The sequence below is a fragment of the Anolis sagrei genome, chromosome 2 (genome assembly GCF_037176765.1).
Source record: "Anolis sagrei isolate rAnoSag1 chromosome 2, rAnoSag1.mat, whole genome shotgun sequence".
NCBI lineage: Eukaryota > Metazoa > Chordata > Lepidosauria > Squamata > Dactyloidae > Anolis > Anolis sagrei.
Genome location: NC_090022.1, coordinates 196,553,522 through 196,573,543, shown reverse-complemented (window position 1 = coordinate 196,573,543; position 20,022 = coordinate 196,553,522). Strand labels below are relative to the sequence as shown.

The window sequence follows — 20,022 nt, the reverse complement described above, 5'->3', positions numbered from 1 at the left end:
TGCAGTCAGTGGGGACGAGAGACAGGGCCTTCTCAATGATGGCCCCTCGCCTGTAGAACTCCCTTCCCCCACCCTCCTGTTCTTCAGAAAGAAAATAAAAATCTGGTTATGGGACCAAGCATTTGAACAGTAGTGGCAGCAATCAGGAATAAGACTCAATGTGATATGTATGACAATGGACTGTCCCAGATACTGATTTTAAACTGGCATGATTTTAATCAAATGTTTCTTAATGTAATGTATGAACGGTTTTTTAATACGTTTTATGATTGTGCTTGAATGAGTTTTTGTTGTTAAGTCTTCCCCCCTCCGGGTTGGTGGTGGTGGTGGTGGTGGTGTGTGAGGATGATGGGGTACAAATGTACAAAACAAACAAACAAGTAAATAAATAGAAAAATATGTATTATATACAATGGAATATTTTTGTACAGCCTTACTTAGGGTGTATTGAAGGGGTCATAGGGTACTGTGGAAAACAGGATGCTGAAGTATGCACAGTCCCTTAATCTAATCCAAGAGGGTTTAGAAAGAAAAATGAGTAGAGGACTAATTTTTTTCCATTTCTTCTACTGCAGGATCTGTTCTGGATTCCTGGGAGCATTTTTTGTTTATTTCCATCGTCAGGTGGTTTTGTGTGTCCGTCGGCACACAGCTCTGAGTCAGTTCCTAACCAAATAGTGAGTATGGTTTTTTTTCAGAGTTAGTCTGGTTTTGACTTCAAGGTTGCAAGCATTTCTATTATGCCAATAGACTTTTTTTCTGTATAAAGGCTAGTAAGACTATGTGTGAAATAGTGATACAACTTCTGCAAAAGATCTCTATTACATTACTTCACATTTTAAGAGGGAAGTGCTTCTGGTGAACAAAGATTTCCTTTCTAATACAGATTGGATTAGTTGGAAAATTAGGCACACAAAGTATTCTTGATGGATAAGAACTTATGAGAACTTATGTAGTTTCCAAATAAAACTGAGGCAGATAGTTGAAATCCCCTTTGGTTCGGAGGAAATAAATAATGTTGAATAAAAGCTGGAGAAGCTTCCATGGTTCTTTGGGCTTAGGTTGCAAGAAAGCACAAGAAGCCTCTGGATTGTTCTTTGGCTTGGACTGAACAAGAGATTCTTCAAAGAGATGAGTTTCTACTACCCAGTGACGATGGGAAAAGTTGCAGTTTGTGCCTTTCTATTTCTTCCCCTCTCACTTCCTGAGTCTCCTGATGTTTCTGTTATAATTAATATTTTGTGTTACTCAAGTAAAACCACATAGGATCAGGGCATTATATCTTATAGACATTGCAGGGATGTAAATGGTTTGCATATCTTTTTTTTTTCATTCTGATATTTACTGAACTATTTAATTTTTGTTCCCTCAAACATAGAACAGTTCATGATTATTTTCTTATTTCTACTCTTTGTATAAATGGGAGGAGGGCAATTGTGAGAACTGCTCCAGAGTTTTAGTCATGTTAAGGCACATCTACACTGATCACTCAGATTGGTTAAGAATCTGTTTGGGAGAAACTGGTTTCGCTGACCAGATGATTAGAATGACCTATCTGGAAGGTCAATTCCAGGCAGGTAATTACATTAATCACCCAGAATCCATACTGTTTTTTCCCTACTCCTGGTTGATACTTCTGCTACCTTAGAGACAAGAGACTTCATCACATGCGAAAATTTACCCATCCTTGAACACTTCGCCGATGCAGCTAGCACGGAGCCTACTGGATCCAATCACATGAAACACAGTGACTTCTGACAATCTCCATGCTGGTTGCATCAGTGAAGTGTTCTATGGCAGAGAAGTCTGAACATGGGAGACTACCTGTGTTTAGATTGGAGATGCTGGAGATAGCACAGGAGTGAGCCAAAAAGGTATGCCTTCCAGTGCGTGATGGGCAAGTGTGTGATGTGGGCAATGTGGGGCACTGGGTGATGGATTTGCTCCACTGCCCCATGATTTGCCCCACTACCCTTATGGATCCCTCCACTGTCCCCTGTATCAAGGACCTCAAGGTCCTTTGACTCAGAGCAATGGTTTCAAGTTACTGGAAATAAGATTCCCTCTGAACATTTGGAAGAACTTCCCAACTGCAAGAGCTGTTCAACAGTGAAACCCAGTGCCACAGGGTGTGGTGGAGGCTCCTTCCTTGCAGGCTTTTAAACAGAGGCTGGATGTACTTTTCCTGCATGGCAAGGAATGGAACTGAATGGCCCATGTGGTCTCTTCCAATTCTATGATTCTAGTGCCCCAGAGGCATAAGAGGCTTTAAAGGCGGTGGGAGGAGGGATTGATAGTTATCAGTGGAGGTAATTCGTTACCTGTCTCAGGAGATAAGTTCTCCTTCTCCTGCCCAATTATGCCCCTGAGGTGTTTTTTTGACAGCCCCCCAACCCCTCCTTCCAGATTTTAAATACCCTTCAGAGGTTTGAATGCCTATAAAGCGCTTTGCATTCTAAAGAGCTGATTTTGCTGGGTTTTTTTTTTTTTTGGTCGTGTCAGGAGCTCAAGTCACTTCTGTTGTGAGAGAATTGGCCGTCTGCAAGGACGTTGCCCAGGGGACACCCAGATGATTTGATGTTTTATCATCCTTGTGGGAGGCTTCCCTCATGTCCCCGCATGAGGAGCTGGAGCTGGTAGAGGGAGCTCATCCGCCTCTCCCTGGATTCGAACCTCTGACCTGTCGGTCTTCAGTCCTGCCGGCACAGGGGTTTAACCCACTGCGCCACCGGGGGCTCCAATTTTGCTGTGTGATGTGGTTTACAACGGGGCTTGCTGAAGCACATTAAAAAGGCTTGCACTCGATTTCCCCCTGACTTGGCTTTGCTGTGTTTTAAACTCCTTAATTCATGCTGCATCACGTAAAGCTGCATTAAACAGTAAATGTAGATGTGCCTCCAGTCTTGCTTTTCTCACCACATTTTCCACATCTCCTGTGGATATCAAATACAGTCACTGCACATTTCCATGATCAAAAAAGCGACACATAGCAAAGAGTCTGTGTAAACAGAAGGAATGGACAAAGCATTTGGGATTATATCATACAACCCTTACTCTACTGCTGAAGGACATTTTTCCTTCCCATTTTCTATTGTTTAGCAGCAGTGTCTGTTTCATTGAAATGAAGAAGACAAATAGAATTTCCTTTTATATTACATACAATTCTTTTTCCTCCTGCAAAATATTTTCCACCTTTACTAGTATGAAAATTATGTGAACAGAGTGCAAGCAAACACTCCATTTCTGTCTGTGATATCGAATACTGTATATACTTGAGTATAATCCTAGTTTTTTAGCCCCTTTTTTAGGCTGAAAAAATCCCCCTCAGCTTATACTCGAGTCAAGGATGATGATGATGATGATGATTATTATTATTATTACATTTATCATTTTACTCTATTATTATTATTATATTTATTATTTCACTCTCTTTATTATTATTGGAAGGATACGTAAGCACATTTACATTGAAGAAGGTTAGAATAATGATTTAATCAGAGTTGGGCAGTCTTATCTTAAATTACAGTTTTATGTAAATATTCAAAAACATTTAACCTATTAATGCCGCAATTAATGTAATTCTATTAGTATCTATTTCTGTTTTGAAATTTACCAGTAAATGCTGCATTTCCCACCCTCAGCTTATACTCGAGTCAATCCATTTTTTCAGTTTTTGTGGTAAAATCAGGTGCCTTGGCTTATATTCGGGTCAGCTTATACTCGAGTATATATATGGTACTTCAAAACATTGAATAGTGCCTGGGCATCAATAAAGTTCTGGCTGATTAACAATTTTGCATTCAAGACAAGCACTGATGTCTCAAATGACTCCCTCATCCAATGTACTCGAAATATTACGTTTTGATAACTTGAGTAGCTTGCTGTAGATTTCCACAGGGCACAGACTCAGTCACATGAGAATGGATCTCTCCCTGTGTGCTGATGCTCCTGTTTCTTGAGAAAGGTCCTTACAGACTCTACCTTGTTCTTCTGTTTAATAGTATATCATCACATTTCCCTTACAGGGTCTACTGTCCATTTGCATTATAGTCCAGCTAATTCTGTGTCCTTTTTCTGTTTTAGTCGCCTTGTATACCCAGGGGTTGTAACCTTTGTGATAGCGTCCCTGACATTCCCCCCAGGATTTGGACAGTTTATGGCTGGAGAGGTGAGAATGCTTTTTGTTTGTGTACTTATATATTATTTCTAACATGTCTTTGCCACTTCAGCTTCCAGGATATTGTAAAATACACGTGCGCACACACACAAAATTGAAGTGTTTTCTTTTAAACAAATTGCTACTGTTCTATTATCTGGGCGGAGGGTAAAAGGGGCATTAGACAGAGAAGGATAGTCGATTTTATGGGAAGAAGGGAGGTTTGAATGACGACAACTCTATTAAAAAATCTCCACTGCTTGGCAATAAGTTTCCGGTCCCAATTCAAAGTCTAGGTCATCACCTATAAAGCCCTAAATGGTTCAGGCCCTGCCCATCTTTGTGACCGCATCCCCCCTATGTTCCTGTATGAGCATTAATATCTGTTGGGAAAGCCATCCTCATGGCCCCACCATCGTCACAAGCGTGATTGGTGGGGATGAAGGAAAGAGCCTTCTCGGTGGTGGCCCCTCGGCTTTGGAACGCCCTCCCTAGGGAGATTAGTCAGCCCCCCACACTGTCCTCCTTCTGGAAGAAATTGAAAGCTTGGATGTTTTGACAAACCTTTGAGAATGTTTAGTTCCAATGGCCCACAATTAATGCACAACACAGCACTTTCGCCCCATGCCCTAGTTCCCTAGTTAAAATTTGCACTGTCCTAATCCCTGCTCCTGTTTACAATTGGCTGTGTTTTACAACAGTTCTCATTATAGGTTATTGGGAGCTGTTTTGAGGATAAACTTTATTATATATGTTATTGGTTTTATTTTGTATTGTATTGTGTGTTTATTATGCATTGTGCTATTTGTAAGCCGCCCCGAGTCCATTCGGGAAGATGGAGGTGGGGTACAAAAATAAAGTAGTAGTAGTAGTAGTAGTTATAAAACCATTTCCCCCTGTTTTCCGGTTATTCCCCCCACCCATGTCACTGTCATGGAAACAACCTTCGTTTATGAAATGGGAAGTGGGGAGGGGGAATAGCCCTTCCCACAGGGGAAAATGGTTTTCTTCCTTCAATCCCCTCAACCACCACCAACAACATAAAATAGAGTATCCTTCTCTATCTAGCATCCCCTTTTGCTCTCCGCCCCGATATTGCAACAGTATCAACAAATCCAATACAATAAAAATGAACAGCCACAATTGTTAGGAAATCTGAGCTGTTAGACTCAAAAATAACCCCCAGTTAGGGCAATTCCACAAAAATATAGCAGAGTACCAGGAGTAAACACGATCACCAGCAGAGGCTTATGTGTGATGAGAATGGATGACCTTCTAATCTTTAGGATGACTCCGGATTGTAGAGTCAGAACTTTGGTTCAAAAATATTTGTTGAAGTAAAAAAAATACCTTCTTGATAGAAAAGCCTTGGAGCTAATTAGCTTACTAAATCTCATATTCTAAAGAAGGTAAAGGGTAAACAGTCCATGCAGCTACATTTTGCCTAGAGAGAGGCAAAATGTGCATCCTCACTGGGAGAAATAAAAGCAGAAGACCCTAAAATGATGGAGACCACATGATCAACCCAGTTTTAAACTTAAGAGGAAGTTCCCTCACAGGAATTCCATTACTACATCATCGAAGGACAGTGGTTCTGAACCTTCCTAATGCCACAACCCCTTAATACAGTTCCTCATGTTCTGGTGACCCCCTACCATAAAATTATTTTTGTTGCTATTTCATAACTGTAATTTTACTACTGCTATGAATAGTAATGTAAATATTGAATATGCAGGATGTATTTTCATTCACTGGATCAAATTTTGCACAAATACCTGATACACCTAAATTTGAATATTGATGGGGTTGGGGAGGATTGATTTGTCATTTGGGAGTTGTAGTTGCTGTCATTTATAGTTAACCTACAATCAAAGAGCATTTTGAACTCTACCAATGATGGAACTGAACCAATCTTGGCACACAGAACTCTTGTGACCAACAGAAAATACTGGATGGGTTTGGTGGGCATTGACCTTGAGTTTTGGTGTTGTAGTTCACCTACATCCAGAGAGCACTGTGGACTCAAACAATCATGGATCTGGACCAAAGTTGGCACGAATACTCAATATGCCCAAATGTGAACACTGGTGGAGTTTGGGGAGAATAGACTTGAATTTGGGAGTTGTCGCTGGGATTTATAGTTCACTTACAATCAAAGAGCATTCTGAACCCCATCAATGATAGAATTGAGCCAAAATACCCATACAGAACCCGCATGACCAACAGAAAATACTGTGTTTTCTGATGGTCTTTCTCAACCCCTCTGACACCCCCTTGCCCCAACCCCCAGGTTGAGAAACAATGTCAAAGGGGGAAGAGTCAGTGGCTAGCAGGATGAGTAAAGACAAGGCCTTTTTTGGGAAACTTGTGTAAGAACGTGGGGGAAGGAATCCCTCAGCTTAGCCATATCCCTAGCCTAGCTGCTCATTGAGGACTAGAAACTTGATGACACAAGAAACTTGTGTAGTCCAGGGATGAAACCCAACAATAATAAAATAAAATAAAGTACAATTTACACAAGTCAAAAAATTAACTCTTGCTGAATTTCAATGGCCTTTTGATTTTTTACTTTTCCCCAAACATATTGTTCTTTCCTTGGTGGCAAGAGACTCTCCTCTCATTGCATTCTCTCTTTGCAGTTGATGCCCAGAGAAGCCATCAGCAGCCTCTTTGATAACTACACTTGGGTAAAGCATATAGAGGACCCTGCAATCCTGGGGAAGTCTGCTGTTTGGATCCATCCCAAAGTCAGTGTGTTTGTCATCATCCTTCTCTTTTTCCTCATGAAGGTAGGAAGCCTATTTGACTGAATGCCCTTTCCCACCATGTTAGCCATTTTCCTTTGGCAGAGCAAAGACATGTAAACGACTTACGTTCACGGAAAAACACCTAAGTATCACTTCCATGGGCAATTGTGTCATTAAAGTTAGGCGTGGTTTTTATTTTTTTTCAATCTAACTGAAGTAGCTTAATTGGATGGTAAAAAATGTAGACCTCAAATTCTTGGCTCTCCACAGGACTTGCAGCAATAATGAGAGCATTCAGTGATAATGTGCTTACTTCCATATAAATCACTTATTCTGGAATAGACATGAGCTTGCATCCTGTTGGTTAGTCCCAATTACAGTAATCAGTTGTTGAAGAGCAATGGATTCTGTATGTCTCCTATAATCAAAATTGAAATAGGATTAAGGCCATAATATGTTCCCTGAGTTTGTATGAATCATCTCAATTAGGATATTTCCTATCTATCTATATCTATCTGTCCTAATTTCTGTCAATGGCCAGCAAAATCAAAGAGTAAAAGATAAGTAAAACATACGTTTAGGCATTAAAACCAATTTCTAAAACAAGAGTTGAGACGAAATGTGGAGTATGAGAGGGAAAAACAGTATTTAAAAATTGTATATTTGAATAACAGTGATAAAGGTTGAGATAAAATAATAAAGCCTTCTAAGAATGTGACAGCCTCACCAAACCACAAACCCCAGAATTCTGCAGGAGGCAGAAACCGGATTTAAATTGGATTGGTCTGGCAAGCTATTGCTGCTGCACAAAAGCTATTTATTTATTTATGACATTTATATGCCACCCTTCTCACCCCGAAGGGGACTCAGAGCGACTTATATACATACAATATATATAAGATATATATACATACAATATATTATATTATTAGCATAGTACAATATCAGTATTATATATTACTATATTGTACTATACCATTGTAATATTATTAGTAATATTACATATAATATAAATATATAAGTATAATATTGTATTATTATTAGTATTATATTGTATTACATTATAATATTATAAATATATGTATATACAATATATCATATTAGATTATATTACTATTATATAAAAACTAGCAACTTTGGCTGTGATTTTAGAAGACTAGTCAGCCAAAAGAGAATCAATATAACATCTTTCAGGTCTTCCTGGTAGACTTTGTAAAATTGGATGAATAAAATGTTGCTGATGATTTTGGTAGAAAGAACAGTATAATAAAATGTGCCCCACAGTTTCTACCACCACAGCCTCACAGGGACATAGGTATTTGCAATATGGTATGTTGTTCTGTCTTCTCTCTGCAGAAGGGAACACATTGAATTTAGTCAAAGAGAACACTTTTATGTATTTTGGGATGATTAGATTACTTAGGTACTCTGCAGGAAGAATAGCCCTCCCATTGTCTTTAGAAACTGGGAAAACTACATTGATGTAGTTTTGCAACTCAGTGTCCCAGATACACAGCTGATTATTTTCTTTGGCTTTTTGTGTAACCCATAGCTCTGTGCATTTTGTGAGAATCCAGGTTTTAGGCTCGATAAAATAGTGAAGAGTAGAAACATCACACTGGCAACGAAGATCAGCAAAGTGAAAGCAATGGTATTCCCCGTAGTAACTTATGGATGTGAGAGCTGGACCATCAGGAAGACTGAGTGAAGGAAGATAGATGCTTTTGAACTGTGGTGCTGGAGGAAAATTTTGAGAGTGCTTTGGACCATAAGAAGATCAAACCAGTCCATACTCCAGGACATAAAGCCCGACTGCTCACTGGAGAGAAGGATATTAGAGTCAAATATGAAATATTTTGCTCACATAATGAGAAGACAGGAAAGCTTGGAGAAGATAATGATGCTGTGGAAAATGGAAGGAAAGGGCAAGATGGATGGATTGTATCCTTGAAGTGACTTCCTTAACTCTGAAGGAGCTGGGGGTGGTCACAGCCAACAGGGAGCTCTGGCATGGGCTGGTCCATGAGGTCATGAAGAGTCGGACGTGACTGAAGGAACAAACAGCAACAACAACAACCAAGTTTTAGGACCTTCTCAACAACTGACATTTTCCACCTTGATTGGAATACTTTGCTAAGGGTCAGTGAGGCCAGACCTTTAGTTGCGAACATTATTTTAAGCCAGAAATTTAATTTGTACATCCAAATCTGAGATGCAACAGAGATTTGCCCCCTTTCAAGTGGTTGTGTTTCACTGTATTCTGTGATAGCCTATCATTTTTCCCACACATGGTTTGTGTGCATATTCTAACCTATAATAGGTTTTCCAGGCTGCTATTTTTTAATTAGTAGCTTCCCATTATTTGTCTTTTTATTTTAAAGTAGTCAAACTTTATTTGCAAGTAAAATTTCTTTTTAGTATTTCTTTCTTTTTTTTGCTTCTTGGAGTGGGTCTTTTATAATTTATTTCTTGTTTAGCTAGAACCATAGTTAATTATTATGATTGCAGTTCAGAACAAAATGGGGGGCTACTTATTAAAGGCATAATTTCAGTGACAAATGGTGTCTTAGCTGAATAGATTACATAGTGGGATCTTGCCCATGGGATTGACTCTGGTGTCTTACACTATGTAATGCAATTTTTGTTCCTGGGTTATATATGTTATTTCCTAATTGGTTCTATCATAAAAACATGGAAAAGTACTGCACAATTAAACAGAAAATAATACTTTCAAAATAGAAACATTTTCCAAATGTTGTTATATAGTGTTATTATGGAGTCTGTAATACTATGTTACACTATAACACTATGTTCAGAACACTCATTCCCCCCCCTCTCAATATATATATAACACACACACACATATATATTCCTGATCTGCATGTTCTCCCACAGTGAGGGCATTGATTTCCAGGTGGAAGGTGGTCCTGGTCAGGGTTGGCTTGACACACTTTCCTCTCAGCACGTTTCTCTTTTTCGCCCTCCATTCGTTCCTCTTCAAATTCTACAGCATTGCTGGTCACAGCTGACCTCCAGCTAGAGTGCTCAAGGGCCAGGACTTCGCAGTTCTCAGTGTCTATGCCAGAGTTTTTAAGGTTGGCTTTGAGCCCATCTTTAAATCTCTTTTCCTGCCCACCAACATTCCGTTTTCTGTTCTTGAGTTCAGAACATAGTGTTACAGTGTAACATATACTCTATATATAATCACCTGCGGACCCACCACCAGTACACTGATCCTGGAAGACTATCCTACTCGGACAACAAGGGATCGCCTAAGTAAGTAATAAGTAACACTATGTTAAGTACTGTATAGAGCAACCATTGCAATGCACTGAAAGGTTTTAACATGGAAACTGCTTGTGCCTGCCTTTCTGACTTCTGTATAGAGCAGGGATAGAAGGCAGGATAGAAAATGGGTGAGATTTGATCCACAATTTTCACAGTCTCTAGCCTAAGGTAAGATTCACAAATACAATTGCTACTTTGCTTCTGTTTTAAGAAATGAAAGAAGGAGAAAAATATACCTATATGGCATCCACAAAGAATGACAGCCAGTTCCATACTGCAAGATAAACTGCATGGCTTTGTTCAGTTGTAGATGGCACTGCCACTTAGTGTTTTCATATCTGTCCTACATGTTAATAGCCATGTGGGGGGGAAACGTAACAACTATTGGCTTAAGAAAACCCAAACCCAAACAGCTTCGATGTGAAATGTAGAACTTTATATTACTACTACTTTCCAACTAAAGTGAAAGACAGGCACCTGCTATAACATCTGTCTGCCAGGTTCCACTCAGTTCAACAAAATATTGGGATAAGCCATTGTCACTGAGTAATCCTAGCTACCTATCACCTCTGTCCTAGTTCTGGATGTCTGTTGTCTCTACCACCATGCCGATACCATGTGGAGGCTTCATGCCAGTCTTTGTGTTGGGTGAGTTTCATTTTTCTTGGGGCTTCGTAGAAAAGGATTTTAAGAGGCTGGAATGGCAACAGAAGAAAGGTGACAGAGAGGCACACCAGGGCTTATCTGTGCTTTGGGGAAGTGACAAGGGCTGTGACTCTTGTGCCCAAAATCCAACCATGCTATCCTATGCAAAATGTCTTCTGGCATCTCTCAGAATAGCAACTTTATTCTAGCACGAGCTTGTATGGGTTACAACCTACTAATTTAGATGTATGATTTTTGTGTGTATGTGTCAGGAGTGACTTGAGAAACTGTAAGGTGCCTCTGGTGTGAGAGAATTGGCCATCTGCAAGGACATTGTCCAGGGGACACCCGGATGTTTGATGTTTTAGCAATCCTGTGGGAGGCTTCTATCATGTCCCCACATAGGGAGCTGGAGCTGACAGAGGGAGCTCATTCACACTCTCCCCACATTCAAACCTCTGACCTGTCAGCCTTCAGTCCCACTGGCACAAGGGGCTCATTGCACCACCAGGGGCTCCTGATGCCCATTGCACCACCAGGGGCTCCTGATGCATGAAATGAAATATTACGACTTTAGTGGAATGCACTTTGTATACATTTGGAGAGTAGAATCAGAGCAACATTGGGTGCAAAAGCTGACTGTTGTATTGTTAGCACTGACCCTAAATAGTACCCTGACAATAAGTAAGGTGGTTAACATTCAATGAGTATACAATACAAGTCTGCTCAGAAGTTTATTTTCCTGAAATAAAACATGAGGAGATGCTTGTTTTGTTTGTTTTTGCTGAAATCAGAATGTCCTGTTGCATCCTTTAAACGTAACATCAGTTCTCCATACACAAGACTCTCCATACACAAGAATAAACAATACATATAGCATTATCTTGCTTCAAATCTTTGGTGGTGAGTTGAAATTTAGTGGATGTACCCTGGCAGAAGTCTCTCCTTTAAATTCCTTTGTTCTCCAGCAGCCTTTTTACAGTCAGTGGTAGGGTATTCTGGAAGATGGAAGTGTACTGCTACTAGTGTTAATGTCTTGCTATTTCCTCTATCAGCTTTGTGTCCATTTGATCTTTTATGTAGAAATGACCTATGCACCTTATATTGAATGAAACATGGCATTTCTGAGAGATAAAGGCAAGTGTCCTGTTAGAAGATCAGATGCCAAGGACAGTGTTGTTAGTTTTTGTAACATTTCAGCTAATGGTGAGATTTTCATTTCACCCTCTACACATATTCTCAAGCAAGACCTACACTGCCATATAATATAATTTGGGACCATGCATACCTATATAATGAAATTCAGTGCAGTTATATGGTCCACACTGACCATATAATGCATTTCCAAATAGTATTATATGGCAGTGTAGATCCAGCCACACATCCCAACTAATGTTGGCTCTCCAGATGTAAGCTGAACTGCAGCCCACAGCATTGCTCACTATTGGTTGATCCTAGCTAAGACTGCTGGGAGTTACAGTTCAATGGGATATAATGGGATGTGCGATTTCCATTATTGTCCTGCAAATTTGCAAAGGATAGTCCTCACCTTGTCCATGTCACTCCAATTATGAACCTTCCTTTAGCTAATTAAGTCCCCATCAATACTACCGTATAATGCAGTTTGAAAGTTTGGTCAGTGTAGACCAGGGGTCCTCAAACTATGGCCTGGGGGCCGGATACAGCCCTCCATGGTCATTTACCTGGCCCTTGCTCTGGGTCAACCTAAGTCTGAAATGATTTGAAAGCACACAACAACAACAACAACAACAACAACAACAACAATCCTATTTCATCAGCCAAAAGCAGGCCCACACTTCCCATTGAAATAGTAATAAGTTTATATTTGTTAAAATTGTTCTTCATTTTAATTATTGTATTGTTTTTAAGTGGGTTTTTTTGCACTACAAATCAGATATGGCAAGTGTGCATAGGAATTCATGCATGCTTTTTTCAAATTATAATCTGGCCCTCCAACAGTTTGAGGGACCGTGACCTGGCCCTCTGTTTAAAACGTTTGAGGACCCCTGGTGTAGACTCATATAATGTAGTTCCATGCAATTAAACTGCATTGTATGAGTCTACACTGATCATTAGGTAGCCCCTGGTGGTGCAATGGGTTAAACCGCCGAGCTGCTAAACTTGCTGACTGGAAGGTCACAAGTTTGAATCCGGTGAGCAGTGTGAGGTCCCACTGTTAGCCCCAACTTCTGCCAACCTAGCAGTCCAAAAACATGGAAATATGAATAGATCAATAGGTACCTCTCCAGTGGGAAGGTAATGGTGCTCCATGCAGTCATGCCGGCCACATGACCTTGGAGGTGTCAATGGACAATGCCGGCTCTTCAGCTTAGAAATGGAGATGAGCACCAACTTCCAGAGTCAGACACCTTTAACTTTACCTACACTGATCATATAATGCAGTTTCAAACTGTATTATATGGCAGTGTAGATGGGGCTTTGATCACATGTGGTCAGAAGATAAAGCCAGACTTACACTGTCTTTAAGCTAGCACACCAGCCTTTTTAGCCAAGGCAGATCTCTCAGAAACAGCAGCAAGCCCATTGTTCTTCCTCTTTGGGCATTGATTTTTTGCTCAAATCCTGTGTAATGTCTTCTTGGCCTTGTTATATTACTGCTGATTCATTAATGTGGACTTCGCTGGCAGCTTTTCAAACAGGATATTTAAAAAATATATTTTTAGCTCTTTGTTGAGTTAGATGATGAAGACGTTGATGACGATGGCAATACCTAAATAGTTGTAACTGGCTTTTTAATCACACGGGCAGTTTGATTCAAAGGGCATAATTTAAAACGTAATTTTGAAATTATGTTGGAAACTGCCTTGAATCTTAGGTGTGGAAGAAAGTCAATAAATAAATAAATAAGTAGATTAACAACACATCTGATAGGGATCAGCTTTGCAGAGGATATTCTCATTGTACTTGTGGACATTAAATAAGTGATCTCACAATGGCTTTCAGGGGCTGCGTTTGGACGCCTGGTGGGCGAAATTATGGCCTGGCTTTTTCCTGATGGGATTCTCTTTGATGGTATTATTTACAAAATCTTGCCTGGAGGTTACGCCGTGATAGGTAAGCCCATTGCACCCCTTTTCTTTTACTTAAAATCTCAATATGGAGGAGTGAGGATGATGCTAACTTCTTCCTTCTTTCCTTGTGTCCTGCAATTGGGAAAGGAGCTGCCGCTCTGACGGGTGCAGTGAGCCACACAGTGTCCACGGCAGTGATTTGCTTTGAGCTGACAGGTCAGATCTCCCACATCCTGCCCATGATGGTGGCCGTCATCCTTGCCAACATGGTTGCCCAGAGTTTGCAGCCAAGTCTTTATGACAGCATTATCCAAGTGAAGAAGTTGCCCTATTTGCCAGACCTGGGCTGGAATCAAATAAGGTACAAAGACTTATCAAAGAAGGGGTGTGGTGTGCAAGGAAAATGAAAGTGTGGCTTGATCTTCACTGCCATATAATGTAGTTTGGATTTGTGTTATATGTTCAATGTAGACCTATGCATTATATGGCAGTGTGGATCTAACCACAGATTCAACCATTAATGGCTTGAATTTTCTTCTCCCTCCCACAAGATTGGTTTTTATATGGATTTTTATTATGTGCTATTAAATGTTTTAAATCAATATGTATGTATGTATGTTTATGGCATCTAATTGTTGCCAATCTGTATGCTGCCCTAAGTCGCCTTCAAGCTGAAAAGAGCATGATAAAAATGCTCTAAATAAATAATCTATATAAATAAAAATGTAATGTTTGTTTGTGGGATTAACATAACTCAAAAACCACTGGACAAATTGACACCAAATTTGGACACAATACACCTATCAGGCCAACGAGTGACCATCACTCATAAAAACACTGAAAAACACAGCAGATGAGACTTAAAAACCCCCAAAATAAAAAAAATACATTACAACACACACACACACACACACACATTTGCAAACACACATATATGCACATATACACAAATGCACACACACACACACATATACACACACAAAACACATATACACAGACTGGGCCACAGCAACGTGTGGCAGGGGACAGCTAGTAATAAATAAATAGATTAAGCAAAGCATTATTTTCACTGCCAGAAAGAAGAACTATCTTTACTTCGAAATTAGATCATTAGATGGACATAATAGTGGCAGGTTTAGGAATCTAGAGGTTAACCTAGGCTGGGAGCTGCAACAAGAGCTGGTGATTCAAAGTCCTTTGGGTCTTGCCCTTCAACTTACACTGAGGGATATTGTTAGACTACTGCTAAAATGAGGAGCCCCGAGAGACAACAACATCAGGACCTCCCCAAAGGTTTCTGGCACAGCACTGCTGTTGAATAAACTGGTACCAATCCCATAAACCAGAAATCTGAAGGGATGTGAGAAACCGAAATTGAAGAGTGGCTGAAAATGTCAATTAGTTCAGAACCTGAAGCTTGCTTCTTAACAGGAGTGATTCCTAAGTAGCATATCACACCTGAGCTTTGGCTCCTGAACTTCCATGACTGCCCTGATCCCAACCTGTTCCCAGGTGAGACTGCCTCCTGGCATATAATTCACTCTGGGTTTTTCGAGCATCATATGGGGACTTTCTGCAGTGCTGTCATTGGATGGATGTCAAACAGGGAGCCTTCAGAGACAGGGATGTCATGGATGTCCTGCTTGGCACTGTTCTTCAAGCAGTCTTATTTAACACAGGTAGTTACTTGGCCTCAAATAGAATTGCTGCTGTTATGGATTTTACTGTTGTTCATCTCAGAATTAATTTGTTTTCTATTGTTAAGGGTTTTTTTTTTCAGTGTTACATGCAGCAGTTGCCATGCACATCCTTAGAACAAAATATGGATTGCAATGAATGAAAAATGAATAAATGTTTGCTTTTTACTTACTTTTAATTTTTTTTGCCATTTAAGCAAATACAATATTTACGTTGAGGATATTATGGTGTGTGATGTCAAATTCATCTCCTCTAACTGCAAATACCGGGACCTGAAGGATATACTTGAAAATACAACTGTCAAGACCTTTCCGCTGGTGGACTCCCCAGGTGAGCTAAGTAGAAAGCTTGCAGATGGCCAATTCTCTCAAACCAGAAGCGACTTGCAGTTTTTCAAGTCGCTCCTGACATGAAAAAGAAAAGTTTCCCAATGCCAGCTGAGATCTTTTGGCACAGCACCCAGTTTGCCGATGATCACTAGGACCACCTTTACTGGTGTATGGCAGAGCCTTTGCAGTTCTGTTTTGAGGTCCTGATAAAGGCTGAGTTTTTCCTCAATGCAACTGTCACCTGGTATGGTGACATCAATAATCCATTTTTTTCTTTTCCACAATCGAGATGTTATTATTATTATTATTATTATTATTATTATTATTATTGTAATACTGGAAAGCTCCTGTTCTGCCATGACGGTGGCATATGAAGGGTTGCCTTCCCTTTCATGATGGAGCCCTGCCAGAAGTCGCTCTATGTCATGGGATGGAAGCTGTCGGGCTCTGTCACAAAGGGGAAGGTTAAATAGCAAATATTGCTTAAAAGCACCTCATCTGAGAGGTTGTTTGGGACATTAACCCAACTTTGCATGTAATACAACTTTGCAGATTGTCTCCCTGTGTTTGCTTTGCCCACACCGCTGTTCCTCTTCTTTTGCTCCCTCCTCCATTATCACGACACTGCATTTAACTAGTGACCTAGTGCACCAATCATTCTGTACCAGACAGTTTTTGTTGACATCTTGCAATGTTTTGTGTGTTTCATCCCTTTGCCAATACTTTGTTCATTGTGGGAACCCCTTGAACATGTCTGAACAAATGCGGCAGTCCTTAAATCAGTCTCAAAGAGCCATAAGCTCAGAGAAAACCTACCTTGTGGGCTCTTCAGCTTCTGGTGATGCATCTTTAAAATAATCGTTTTTTTCATACACAATTCCTTGTCTTGTTATGAGGACAGATTTCAGTGTAATTGTCAGTAATACTGTGTTCAGGTTTACCAAAAAGGGATCTGAAAGAATGCCTGCCTGAGGTTCTTGCACTTTGCATGACACTGTTAATAAATCTCACGAAGCACAAATATCCTTGGCATTTTGATGTCTGTTCTAATTCTGTGACTAAGAGTAACAGGAGGGGGGCTGAAGAAACTGCTCAGAGAATATGGCTGCAGGAAGAGTACGGTGCAGCAGAAGGCCTGGGCAGCAGGGATTGCTGATGTCATCCACTTGGCACTCCAGACTGAAGCTTTGTGCAAGATGCTCGTAGGAGGCTATAGGCAGCCGGATAGTGAGTGGGCCCAGCAGCTGCTGCTGTTTTGTGTGGAAACCTCCTTGTGTTTTCAAAGAACATGAGCTGATGCTCAGAAGAAAGACTTGATTTCTTGGGGGAATATAGTGGGGCTGGAAATGTTGCATAAGACTCTGAATTGTGAGTTGAGGTTCAGAGCCAAGACTATGTGTGTGTGCTTATAAAAAATTACATACTGCCTTTGAGTACTTCCTCCATAAGTGCCCTCAACATGGTTTATAACAATAACACAAAATACAAGAAAGAAAAATGAGACCAAAGAAACAAACAAGAGACAGCACAATGAGCAGACAAATTTAAACCACTGAAAACCTGGCTATATATATATGATCTTCCCTGACAACATAAGAAAAACAAACAAAACTAGATCAGTGGTTCCCAACCTGTGGGTCTCCAGGTGTTTTGGCCTACAACTCCCAGAAATCCCAACCAGTTTACCAACTGTGAATATTTCTGGAAGTTGAAGGCCAAAACTTCTGGAGACCCACCGGTTGAGAACCACTGCACTAGAAGATATTGACTATGGTGATCATTACAATTATTGAAAGCAGAGATGGTTACATTGCGAAGCCCGAGGCATAATTATGCCATTATGGACTTGGGTTAGAATCTCTGCATAATCTCCATTTAAGAAGGGCAAAAAATTACCTTGAGAAGAGGAAGAGAATTACAAATTTGAGAGTAAAAGAATAAAAGATATACATGTTCAAAATGTTAGTTTTCATGCTGGTGGATACCTGCTTCAACTTTTATATCTCATCAGAGAATTTACCCGTTTGTTTTTATAATGATAATAACAATAACAACAACAATTATTGTTATCATGATTACTATCACTCAGTCAACCTAAAGGTCCAAGCCAAGTTCACATCAATCACACGTTGTTGTTGTTGTTGTTGTTTTTGTTTTTGTTTTATGTGATTAATGAGAAGTTGTAAACTGAGGAGGACAATATCCTTATTAGGGACACACTTCTCAAAAGGCTATGAGGATGCTTCCCCACTTCAAGATATATTCTGTGCAATCTGAGAATGATTGTAGGAGAATCTTCTGAATTACCTTGTCTACTGTGTGACTACAGCCTCGTTCTTGTTCTTACACAAAACATGTCAGAACCTGTGGGTTGTTTCAGAGAGAATTTGTTTTAAGCCTTCCTCCGTTCCTCCTGTACACTCTATGATCATCTTCTAAAGCACATGTGTCAAACTCAAGGTTTATGGGTCAAATCCAGGCAATAATGTCATTTTGTGTGGCCCTCCAGATGCTGGACTTCAACTCCTGTTTTCCTCATCATTAGACATCATGCTAGAGTTGATGGAAGTTGGGATACAGTAATATCTGAAAGGCTGCCGTTTGCTCTGTTTACTCAAGATGGCACGTTTGAATTTAGACACAAGACTTGAGGATCTGTCTGATTTTAAAATGTTATTTAACTTTTCCCCAACTCAGAGTCACAAGTGCTGTTGGGTTGCAATTCCCATGATCCCCAGTCTGCATGATAGATTATCAGAAGCGATGAGAGTTTTCATCCAATAATTTCTGGGGATCCAAACTGGGTAAAACTAAAGTATACTGACCACTATGTATAGTTGGCCTTCTGTATCCATTGATTTGCTGTCCATGGATTCAACAGTCCTTTCAAGGCAACCATAAGGCTGATGTGGCCATCAATGAAAATGAGTTTGACACCTCTGCTCTAAGGTGTTCTTCTAAGTCCACTGATTGATTCCAGGCTTGTAGTTCTATGCTTGTTAGGTAGAGTGCTTTAGGGAAAATGAAGAACTCAGCTTAAGAGCATGTCTTAGCCTGATAGATATCACAGGGTGATTGTGAGCATAAAAGTGGAGGGAGAAGCCATGTGTATCACTTTGATCTCCTCAGAAGAAGAGTGGAATATAATGAATTCATCTTCGACAGTTTGTTGGCTCTTCAGAGAAAATATATGCCTTAGCAAGTCCAACCAGCCTTACTTTTTCTTGTCTCTTATCTTCCTATAGAGTCCATGATCCTCCTGGGTTCAGTGGAGCGGCCAGAACTCCAGGCCCTGTTGCTTCGGCATCTCAGCGCCGAACGGCGTTTGTATCTCACCCGGGAGATGCAGCAAAAGCTGACTGAGTTGCCATATGGCGGACAAAGGTGGAAACACGAATCATTTGCTTTTGTGGATGAGGACGAGGATGAAGAGGAAAAGACTGAGGTATCAAAGCAAGACAATAAATTGAAGAGATTGAGGGAACAGTGGTAGAAACAAGGAAAAAGGAGGGAGAGGCAGCTGTAACATAGTAGTTAATAAGATGCAGCGTGGCCCTGATATTGTTGTTTCAGATCCCACCTTATAGGCAAACTTTCATAGAAGTAGTATGAAGACAATTTCTGCCTGTTTTTCAGGATTCATAAAAAAGCTGCTGACTCAATGTAGGTAAAGTGTTTTGGAGAAAGCAGCTGACGAATGCTAAAGGTATTTGTTTAGCATCAGTTTAAAAGAGGGTCTCCTGCAAGTGGTACAAGATATCTGTTTGTTATAACCTGTGGGTTTCCTTAAGTGTGAATCTTGCATTTAATGTGCTTTGATTCATGCATTGTCATGGAAGGTAAACTCAGAATTATTTTACAAATCTGATTGTTCAGGCTCAGATCTCTGAAGAAACCTCATTGTGGAAGTAAACATGTTACCTGCAGGAAATGTGAACTTGCTTAATGGTAAAACACCAAAACATCCAGGCATCCCCTGGGCAACGTCCTTGCAGACGGTCAATTCTCTCACACCAGAAGCAACTTGCAGTTTCTCAAGGCACTCCTGACACACAAAACAAAATGCCTATTAAGGGTGTTTTTTTTCCTTTTGTAAGTGACAGATC

At 40.2% G+C, this 20,022-nt stretch overlaps 1 protein-coding gene across 1 annotated transcript in view; it reads left to right on the top strand.

Annotated features, from left to right (window-relative positions):
* CLCN1 (chloride voltage-gated channel 1) overlaps nucleotides 1–20,022 on the top strand; it is a 79,413-nt gene that overhangs the window by 49,875 nt on the left and 9,516 nt on the right. The window contains exons 10-17 of the mRNA XM_060762664.2: nucleotides 576–677; nucleotides 4,084–4,168; nucleotides 6,796–6,945; nucleotides 10,770–10,839; nucleotides 13,822–13,932; nucleotides 14,037–14,250; nucleotides 15,784–15,917; nucleotides 19,162–19,361. Coding sequence (XP_060618647.2) covers nucleotides 576–677; nucleotides 4,084–4,168; nucleotides 6,796–6,945; nucleotides 10,770–10,839; nucleotides 13,822–13,932; nucleotides 14,037–14,250; nucleotides 15,784–15,917; nucleotides 19,162–19,361 — 1,066 coding nt within the window. The remainder of the gene's footprint in view (nucleotides 1–575; nucleotides 678–4,083; nucleotides 4,169–6,795; nucleotides 6,946–10,769; nucleotides 10,840–13,821; nucleotides 13,933–14,036; nucleotides 14,251–15,783; nucleotides 15,918–19,161; nucleotides 19,362–20,022) is intronic.